At 40.1% G+C, this 10986-nt stretch overlaps 1 protein-coding gene across 1 annotated transcript in view; it reads left to right on the top strand.

The window, feature by feature from the left end:
- ABI1 (abl-interactor 1) overlaps positions 1 to 10881 on the top strand; it is a gene marked incomplete at its 5' end in the record, with an annotated part of 29777 nt that extends 18896 nt beyond the window's left edge. The window contains 4 exons of the mRNA XM_009585734.1: positions 816 to 992; positions 3816 to 3902; positions 8101 to 8286; positions 9988 to 10881. Coding sequence (XP_009584029.1) covers positions 816 to 992; positions 3816 to 3902; positions 8101 to 8286; positions 9988 to 10163 — 626 coding nt within the window. The remainder of the gene's footprint in view (positions 1 to 815; positions 993 to 3815; positions 3903 to 8100; positions 8287 to 9987) is intronic.
- Between the last annotated feature and the right edge of the window lie 105 nt (positions 10882 to 10986).

The following is a 10986-nucleotide window of genomic DNA, read 5'->3' as shown; positions in this document are numbered from 1 at the left end:
ATTTATATAAGATATATACATATGTATATAAAAGCACAAAACATTTTACTGCAAAGCAGTTTTTGCATTCAAAAATTGCATTGATCCATGTGACCTCAACGTGTGAGATTCATTAGTTTGCAAGGTGTGATTCTTTATCTGTCAGAGGTTAATCCAAAAGAGAACTTCAATTGTTTTATTAACCTTGAAGTTTGTGCAGCAAGCATGTGGAAGGTAAAAATGGGTGTTCATCCTAAAGAATGAGTGACATGTCTTTCTGTCAGCTGGCATTGGTGATTCTGATTTGTTAGTGTAAATTCCATCAATATAAAAGCCCAACTAACAAATATGATTGATAAATGTGCCAAGTGTCTGAAGCTCATGACATTTGTTTTACTGTTTTGTTAGAGTGTCTTTTTGTATTAGATTGGAGACAAGTTCTGGTACATCAACGGAAAACATTTGCTTTGGGCAGAATGTGGATTTTTTTCTGTGTGCTTTTTAATAAAGGGTATTGCATGTAGAATAATTGAGATATGCTTAGGAGTTGGAAGCTGATTCAATTTTCCAGTCCAATCCGGTCTCTCAAAGTAGTTCTCAACATTCTCAAATGCCCTTTATATGAGTGTTGGTTTATGGCCTGTGTGTTTTTTCTCATTATTGATTATAACAGGGATGTTTGTATTCTGTTAATGTCCTGTTACTGGCCTTAAATTACTGGAGACCTGTAATCAAGTGTTTCCCATGTTCTGGGCTTTTTTCTATTTTCTGCATTCTATCCCAAGTAATGCTCTGCTTAAGTCTTTTCCTTGGTTCCTCTGGCTAATGCTTTTCAGCTGCTCCGGGTTCAGCTCCTGGTTCCCAGTATGGCACAATGACCAGGCAAATCTCGCGACACAACTCTACCACTTCTTCAGCATCTTCTGGTGGATACAGACGGAATCCTTCTGTGACTGCCCCATTTTCTGCTCAACCTCATGTTAATGGCGGGCCTCTTTATTCTCAAAATTCAAGTAAGCTTCTGAGCTCTGAAATCACAAACTGTTTTGAGCAAAATTATTGTAAAAGCATGCATGGCATTTTAATTCATTTATGAAGAGCATCAATCAGATTACTGCTTTCTTTCCTAAAATAGAAGGAAAAACAAACAAGAAAAACCATATTGAAGTTGTACAGTGATTGCACTATATGCAATTATACTGTTTTCCCCTCTGACTTGTTTGCTATTACTCATGAGAAGAAATTATTATGATTGCCTATCTAATTATAGGCACATTATACTTAGCATTTCAGGTGTGCTTGGAGAACATAAACTAAAACCAGATTTTTTTTTGCAGGAGACCTAATATGGTTAGTGGCAAGAGAGTAGTGTCAGAGCACAGTGCTCATGTAACAAACTTTTCCCATCGTACAGTTCCTCCCTGTCTCTGTCTCTTTCCTAAATCCTTTCCTGATTCCAAGTTTCTCCTTTGTTCTCAGTTTTAAGCTTTACTGTTAAAGAAGAGCTCAGTCTCTCTCTTTTTAGCAGACTCCTCCTCTGTGCTTCCACATCAGTAGTAGTATAGATGGAGATGAATGAGGGAAGGGATGGATGCCATGGGCAAGTGAGCAGATTTTAGTCAGCAGCATCCTTCCTACCTATCCAACAGGGCAAACGAGGTTCACTGCAGAAAGATCTGCAAAATAAGGATCTACTTGAGTGTTGGTAGAAAGCTGTTTCTATCAGGAAATTTTTCCTTGCCATTTCCATAAATTTTGACCAGATACACATAGAGGAGCCCTTTAATGGTTTCTGGTGGTGTTCTTCAGCATGTCAACTTTTTAAACTTCAGAGTGATATTTTTTTTAAAAAGAAATGTTGATGTTTGGGCTGAAGATCACTTTGGACCAGTATTTGCTGTTGTGTACTTACTCTTAAGGAAAGAATACATGTGAAATGTTTGAGACAGTGAAGTGAAGAGTTTTCTCCATGGTTTAGCAGTATTACGTTTATCAGAAAGCATTTTTATATGCAGACACAGTACCTATCTATTTTTTTTCTTTCCCAATCCTGATTTTCCTCCTACTCTCTCACCCATACTGGCCCTTCATTTTCCTCCACAGTCTCATTCCCCCAGATTAATTCATCATAACAACAGAAACTCCTTCCTGTTTGAACAGTTGTGTTCTGTTGAATAAACAGGGCTTTACTTCTGGAAATAGTTCAGTTGTCTTAAATGCTGTGCACACAACAGTTTCTGAACATTTACATTTGTCCAAAGCAATTTTTTGCTCAAATGCAGGTGCTGTTCCTTAAGCTAGCTTCTCTGGTGTTTTCAAAATACTGATTGTCAACATTTTTAAACAGTATTTTGATGGGTATGTTTTTCTACTTTAAACTGTTTTCCTCTGTTTCTATAACTGGTGATTTTTTTGTTTTTTAATGCTGCTGTCTTGACATTAAATCCAGGTCCCATGTTTCCTTAAGGTTTTACTTTTCATGCTAACAAATACTCTGTTTTTTCTTAGAGGTTTACTTCAATTTTGTGAGAAACCTGTTTGTTCTCCCTCTTTTATTGATCATTTCTCCCATACAGTTTATTTGATTACTGGTTTTGTAATGAACTAAATGCTCCATTTTTATTCGTCAAACATTAATCTTAGTTATGGCTTTATTTAAAACTGTTGCTTACTTGGAAGTACAGAACCTCTTTCAAATTTGGTTCCAACACGATTACCCTGCTGAATTCCCACCTTCACAGGAATTTCTCTGCTTCAGTGCAAGAGAAATTCCACTGAGAAGGGGCACAGTATAAACAAATGAGTTGATGTTTGGTTGGGTTTTTTCTTTTTCTTCTTTCCCCCTGCTTCATGGGGAGACATCCTGCTAGAGTTGATACTTTGAATGGCATGCCCTACTGCTACTGCCTCTTTCCCACCTGTAGAGGGAAGAGTTGAACATCTCGGCTGTCAGCCCAGCATCTCTGAGCACTGGTGCCGTGTGTCTCATATCTCATTACTCACCAAATAGGTACATACTTCAGAGAAGACGAGCTTGCAAGTGCTTCCTGGGGAGCTCTGTGCACTAGTGTAGCCAGTTGTAGCTGTTGAAGCTTTTGCCAGCCTCTTAGGTTGCCGAGTGCCTCTAACCACAGAAGAAGTAATTTAAAGTAAAGCTCCGTTCTGCTCTAAACCCATCTGGTTTTCCTACCAACAAGCAACAAGGTCCCTTTTTCTATGTAAAACAAAAACATAGTAAGCCAACCCACTGCCTCCCTGCCCCAGAAGAACAAGAAAATTATAGAAGGTGCTCTCTGTATGAATATTAAGTGTTGGTGTTGCAGCATTGTTTCCCTTGTAAAGTAGTTGTCTTTGCTCTGCGTCAGTGCTGCTTTGCTGCACTTGATGTAGTGCTCTACTCTTATTTTAGAGGAGGAGTCCAGAATCCTGCAAAACATCACCTCTACTTCTAGTACTGTACTTTTAAAAGATAACTACTAAATTTGAGTAATCCTTATTTGGCAGCAAGACTAAAAGCTCCTAAGTGAAGCGGAGCAAGTCCCTTCACATGCGCACCCTGTAAACTTCCAGACACACAGCCTGCGCTCGGCTTTATGTTCAGCTAAACACAGGGGCATGCTTTGCTTTTTTGATCCTCAATTGGCTAACCACGAATTCAGCCTTGTTGGAAACATAAGCTTGAAGAAGGTTTCTCCGTGTGTGTGTTCTTGTTGTTCTTTACATACTTTGTTTTGTGGTCCTCGTTACTGACGGCTGCTTTTGTTTGTTTCCTTTTTTTTTTCCTTCCCCCTTTGTCTGTTTGACTTTCCCCGATACGGTGTGTGTGTTGCTACCAGTTTCTATTGCTCCACCCCCTCCCCCTATGCCTCAGTTGACTCCACAGATACCTCTCACAGGCTTCGTGGCCAGGGTGCAGGAAAACAGTAAGTTTGGACAAGATGAGCTGTTAAAGGGTAGAGCCTACTTTCTTCTAGCATGCATGGCTGGCAAGTCAGACTCTATTTTGTTTCCTTTTCCAGAAGCTAATACCATCTTGCATTCTAGTGTCAATATGCTATTGGAGCTGAAGGGCACACTCGTCAATATTTTATAACGTGCATGATTATTACTGACCCATTTAAGTTCTGAACTGCAAATTTATTATAGAAATACAGTGTGAAATATGTGGCATCTGCTTGGTATGAATATAAAAATGTATCTTAATTAAAAATATTAATTTTATGTTGAATCATCCTGCCTGAGGCTTTTTCACTAGGGATAATTGATTACTTTTTATTAGAAAGGCTTATGTAGACTGTCAAAATATGTACTGTGTAACCATTGACTCTAATACTGTAGTAGTTTTCAGGAAGCTGTACAGTCAATTGAAATGTGCAGTCTTATGATCTAATGCTATTACAAAGGAGCTTGTAAAGTATTTCTCCTCTCGTCAGCCTTTCATTCTCCATTTCTTTGTGTTCTCTAGCCAGATTTCCCTACTGAGCTTCTTGCAGCATAGCTCTGCTTGTTAGGTTTGTGAGAGATATGCTCCCTGGCTATGATATGTGCTGCAAGGTGTTTTATACTGGTAACTCTGCTTTTACCATTACTGCTTGATTCATTTCAGGTGAGTGCTACTGTCCCAAATGCTAGTGCAGGTGTAAAGTCGTGATCCTGATCTGGGGACATCTTTGCTGTAGGAGTACATTGCAGTTCTTTAAACCACAGAATGAATGCAATGTAGGTGCATTAATTAATTATAAAATGTTTTTAAAGTGTTTGGGAGCCATAGCGAAGTCTGCTAGGATCTGAGGGGCTACTACTACATAGTAGCTACATAGCTTCAGCATACATTTAGGGGCCCCCAGATCTGACTAGTGCTGCTGTTCAGTTTCCCATTAGAGCTTTTAATGTTCTGAGAATTCCTCTAGAGATAGGAGGCATCTCTCCGTTTCTCGTTCAAAAAGAAGGTATTTTGGTGTTGTGCTAGGTAAATAATAAGAATCATGTTGATGTAGAATAGTATGCCACAAAATTGTCTTGACGAACCTTTCCAAAATTCAAAGTGTAGAGGTAAACCTACTGGAGATGAAGGTTACAGAATGTCTTCACTTGCAGATAAACTTGAGAAAATTGACACCTGCTTCTGAATTGTTCCAAGTATTGTCCTCCTGGAGATAACACAGCCCTTGGGAGAGCGGAGGTGAAAGGGACAGACTAACTCGTGTGTGCAACAACAAAGTGCAAGCTGACTTGGGAATGAGATTGCAGCAAAAATAGCTGAAGCTTGTAATCTGGTCTTAGGAATTGTTCTTTTTATTTTCTTTCTTTTAACAGTCCCTTGGGTTTGAAAGTTATATAACGAGTATGGCTTTGAGCTGCTGCCGCCTCATTTTGGAGGCAGGGGTGCGTGTGGCAGTCTGCGCATACGCTCAGCAAAACTGGCTGTAGAGGCTGTTGTTGAGTTTTGGCATTGTGTGCTAGACTTTCATCTGCCTCATTTTCTGCAAGAAGTCTACGGGAGAGTGGAGTTAGGGAGATACGTGGGTAGGCTTGTCTTTTCCTTATCATAAAGAGCTGTGGGTTTGGAAAGCAACATCCTCTGCTCTGTGGACTTCTTTCAGAGGACAAGGACAGAGGGCTTAAACTATGCAACGCCTATTTTTTTTTCCTGCGCCCTGTGCCCAAACTGTGGGTATCTCCTTTAGAGAGGTTTCCAGTGTGTCCAGCGGCCAGGGATAACTGATTGGATGTAAGTTGCTATACTGTCATACCCAGTCCTTTCAAAAGGAGTCTGCTGGTCCCCATTTAAAGAACAGGGATGTGAATACATACAAGAGAAGATGTCTCAATTTGGAGCTATGTAAATACTGGTCCTTTTACCCTTTCTCATTTAGTGTGGTTTTCTGTATGCTTTTTTCCCTTCCCCCTAGCTATTCTGGAGTCTGCCTGTTTTAAATTCAGAACCAGGAAAAGTCTAAGTTAAAATCCGTACTTCCATGGGGTGGCACTTGTCTAATTTTCTGTTCCATTCTCTCCCTTTGTTTAAATGTGAAGTTGAATTGTTTTAAATGTTTCCCATAAAGCATGCAGTTTCTGCACTGCATCTCAGTTAGGGTATGTGTTGGCGCTTTCACATTTGCATTTCCTGCCCTCTTTTCTTCTTTTCAAATAAGCAACTTCGTTGTTGAATAAATACAACTTTTTGCATTTATTAAGGTAAGGATTTTTCAAGATCTCAAAGGATTGTTGTTTCAATACTGTTTTTTTTCCTGGCTGCAGACGGAAATTAAGGGGAGAAATACATTTGTGAAAGATGTGCCGAAACTACTGCACAAAACCAGTCCATTCATAAACAGTGTTGTCATGTGTCTGTGGTGGATTAACGAAGCCTGCCTGTGAGTGCTATTCAGTAACACGGACAAGACTTAGCGTTCACTTGGCCAAAGACTTTGTTAGTCTGTCTCCAAGTGACATAAATGGGCTTCTGTATGGGAGAGGAATCACTAATACAGTGGCAGCCAGTCTTACTGATGGAGAGAGCTGTGGGGCATACAGCTCAACTGGTCAAGTTGAAGAGTAGCTGGGCTCGCAGGTGAAGAACAGCATTAGCTCTTCAAAGGGTAGAGAGCAGGCTGGGTGCCAGGGCTGAGGCAGCCTTTGCCCTAGCAGCTCCTGCTGGCTTCTGCCCGCCTCGCAGCAGGAGGTTTGGCTTCCCCTGTACCAGCGCAGCCAGTGTGACCCAGCTAGGACATGGGAGCTATGCTCAAGCCCCTGGTCAGGGGCATGTGGCTGAAGAGCAAAGGTTAGTCACCGCTGGAGTAGTGGCCAGGCGAAAGTAAAGAGCATTAAAGCAAACAGAAACCCTATTTCTAATCTCCAGTACCATTGTAACTAGCAGTAGCTAAAGCTTCACCCGGTGGTGTTCTTTCCTTGCCCTGCAGCTTGGCTTTCTTATAAAAATTAATGTAGTGTGCTGGAGCTACGTGTTCTGGAGCACATGCCCAGCCTGATGGCTCCTTCCAGTCAAATGCTTTCCAAAGCAGTGGTTTTCAGCCTGTTTTCAATGTGCAGACTGCCAAATCTCTTGTAATTAAATCTGTATTGCTATATAACAAAGTTGAGTTTAGTGACAGTAGCTTTCTTTCAGTAACTTCTGGCTTCATAGTGCTTATACCTAGGTCCGTGTGTAGTGGACCACAGTTCCCAAGGAATAGGATAAGTGACTTGATGTCTTGCATCTTTCATCTTTCTCCTTTGCTGCCAGCTGCTGTGAACGTTACTGAAAACTAATCTGATGAACTGATTCTAAGAGTGATTTGTACCATAATGCCTTTATCTTTTTCCCTTTCCCAAAGCAACTTGTAATTGTGCTGATTGGAGAATCTCAGGGCAGGGATTTGACATTTTGGATTATATGCTTAATTCCTTGAGCACTTTTTCCCCAAGAGCAGCAGCTGCCTGTTGTAGTCTTCCATTTATTAATTGAATCCTGGATATGTGCACACACACAAGCTCACAAGCTAGTCTGCAAGATAAGGTTCAGTACAAAGCTTTTCTTCTGCAGAAGGATTACTTGGCTTTCTCTTACCTGGTTAAATCTTAAACACTAGTCTCTTCCCTTTTTTATGGTCCACACCAGATCTTTTTGTCCCCTTAATGCTAGCTCTGAGAGAAAAGGAGTCCAAGGAAGCAGTGTTCAGAAAGAAATTAAAATGACTGTTACAGACAAAGGATGTGTTAAGAAATAATCAAGCTGCTGGTCCAGTCCAGAGGCCTGTTGCTGCCTGGCTCAGAGGGTGCCACTCGGAGTCCTCCCATAGCTAACTGCTGCAGCTAGCCCCTCAGCGCATGGACGTCGGAGCAGGAAGCTTTCCTCTCTGCTGGTGTTCAGCTTATGCCCTGCAGCATGTGCTTTGACTCTAGTAGCATTTATACATAGATTTGACCACTAATAACAAATGTAGTTGTACGTTGTAGCTGTTAATTCAAAGCCTCTGTTTCTAATCAGTGCATGGTATTATAGTGCATGCTATGTGTGTTATCCCCCGACCCCTTTTATTTACAGTGTACAGCCTCAGGTTTGTTTGCATCTCCACACTGTTGATTTAAGAAAAAAAAATAATCTCCAAACGTTTCTAGTTGCTGATAGCCCGACTCCTCCCCCACCACCGCCTCCCGATGAGATGCCAATGTTTGATGATTCTCCTCCTCCTCCACCCCCACCCCCTGTGGATTATGAGGATGAGGAGGCTGCTGTTGTGCAGTACAGCGATCCATATGCAGATGGAGATCCTGCCTGGGCACCTAAAAACTATATAGAGAAAGGTAAGAGAAGCGTTGCAATTCTGTGTTACTGCAGTATCAGAGGATTAATGGTATCTGAAAGACGTGAAGGACTTAGCTTGGGTCTGATGAAAACAATCATTGTCCCTGCTAAGTCAGAACTCGAACTATTCATTTCTTGGTTTGTCTGTGGCTACACCTAATGTGATAAACTATAATCTTTCAGAAGAAGGATTATAAAATACCTTCAAGCATTCTAGAATGGATTAAAAAAATCCTTCATTATGAGCAGCAGATGTAAATCAGATGGCTTTAGTCTTCGCTGAGCTGCTGGACTGTGTCTGCAGCTACCTCAGGATTGCTGGGCAATCATCTAGAAATAGTGTTGCAGAAAGACCAGAAAGTCCGAGCTCTATTTATCCCATCAAACTAGATAGCTAGAATGGATCATTAGACTTTCAACTATAAACTGTAGTGAGGCTTCCTTGGAGACTTAACCGGTGCCTCTAGATCAGCAGACTATAAAACTCTGCTTAGGTATGAACTCGAATAGCAAATATCTGGTCCCATGAATATTTGAGATGCTGATTTCCTGCCCGTAGAGTTGTCTGTGTTCTGACAATGACCGTTTTGTCAACAGCAATGTAGCAAGTTTTCTCATGATCTGGATGGTACTTCAGTGTGTATGAAATGGGGTAGGGTACCTGTGATACCTGTCTTGGCAGAACTGCTGTCCTCGATCTTCACTCCTAGCTGGACCGTGTGCAGGACACACCCATGGGATGAAAATAACTGATACACCGCATCATTATTTGCTAGGCATTAAGACATCAGATTTCTGAGAATATATATATGTAAGATAATAGGTTCTTAGAATTCATAAAGCTGATCAGTTGCATAAATCCATGTTAACTGTTTTGAGGGGTAAGGCTGTGATGTCCAAAGTTCGTGTATTCATAGTGGTAGTTTTTAATTCCAGTATTACTGGTGGCGACATTTACTTTCCTTAGGGAGATCTCTGCTTTTTTAATTGCACAGAGTGAGTTGGATGCTTGGTAAGAGTAATGTATTCACCAAGCAGGTACTTAAAAATAGCTGATGTTGCTGTAAATTTGCTTCTACTTTTTCCTACAGTAACTTTTATACTTGCACTCATTGCAGCGCCTTGAAAAGTAACGCCAAAACTTCTTATCACATAGAAGCTCTGTAGCAAAGACCATCCATTTCTGTACAGTGGCTTTAAGCAGCTATGTTTACAAGATCATACACTGAAGTACACGCTATATAGCTGCAGGGGCCATAGCGTAGAATTTTTCTTCTGTTGGTCCATTTCTACAGAATTATTTTTCCTTTTTTTAGGCTTTCTCTGATCAAGAGATCCCTATACAGGGATCTATATGCTTTTGAGGTAATCTGACCAGAAATGACTGCCACACTCATGGAGCCAGTTATTTCATAGTTCAGCTTTTAAGTGTCCATATGCTCCGCTTTACTGTGTCACAGTCAACTGTACCTCTCTGTCAATAGTTTAGCTGAGCATTCAGTGTAGTCACCACCCACTTCTTACTGGTAGCTAATGTTGCAGGAAAATTGGAATTTCATTTTCTGGACTTAATGTTCAGAATTCGTTATGGAAAATCCCAGGATAGCAAACTAGTCTTTTAAAAAAATAATTGTACTTCAAAAAATGTTAATACAGGTGCTATTAATAAAATGCTAAATGTGTCCCTGTTCAATCCACAGTTGTTGCTATATATGACTATACAAAGGACAAAGACGATGAGCTGTCGTTTATGGAGGGTGCAATCATTTATGTGATAAAGAAGAATGATGACGGCTGGTATGAAGGAGTTTGCAATCGAGTAACTGGCTTGTTTCCTGGGAATTATGTTGAATCAATCATGCACTATGCCGATTAAAATCCTTTGCTTTTCAAAGTTGGGTCTTGTATTCAGTCATACCATGATTATTTACAAGGGGTAACTAAAAGCTAACAGAATTGTCTTAATACACTTTCAAAAAAAAAAAAAAGTGCCCATTTCTTCAGGCCATACTGTTTTAATGGTATGATTGAATGTCCATCTCTCTAAGTCTCCGGAGACAGTATGTCTTACCTGATGGCAATTTGTAAAACAAGCAACTGTCTATAACTGGTTATACTTATTTACTTCTGCATTGTTAATTTTATGACCAGCCTAAATATTCTGGGGAAGTAGGGTATAATATTTAATGAACCATGATCAGATTGTGCCATTACATTTTTCAGTACAGCATGGTAACTAACACTATGTTAGACTAACATATTAAAATCTGGATGAGAAGTTTAATGTTAGTGCTGGTCATATTACTTTTTGTTTAGACTCTTTGCTCATTCTTGAACTATATTTGTTTAAAGCATGCATACAAACTTATGTATTGAAATATACTTTTTTAAAAATCCAAGATGCTTCCAATTGTTGTAATCTTTACCTGGAGTATTCTCACTAAAGTCTATTACAATGAGTTGTTTGGGTCTAAGGTGTCCATGTGAATCAAAAAATGGGTGGTCTTATGTATGTGTAATTTGTACCCAAGTTTTTTTAATGAGTAAATTTACATTATGACTTTTTCCATTCATAAATATATAAGTGAACCAAAGGTCTTGTCCATTGCTTTGTTGGTTGGCTTGGCAAAGAAGATTGGAACGCTAACTTAGCAAAATCATGGCTGTGTTATCCCAGGCAATGTACTAAAAAGCAAATG

This window comes from Fulmarus glacialis, unplaced genomic scaffold (genome assembly GCF_000690835.1).
Source record: "Fulmarus glacialis isolate BGI_N327 unplaced genomic scaffold, ASM69083v1 scaffold43989, whole genome shotgun sequence".
Lineage (NCBI taxonomy): Eukaryota > Metazoa > Chordata > Aves > Procellariiformes > Procellariidae > Fulmarus > Fulmarus glacialis.
Note: the sequence above shows the minus strand (reverse complement) of the source record. Positions and strands in the feature narration are given on the sequence as shown.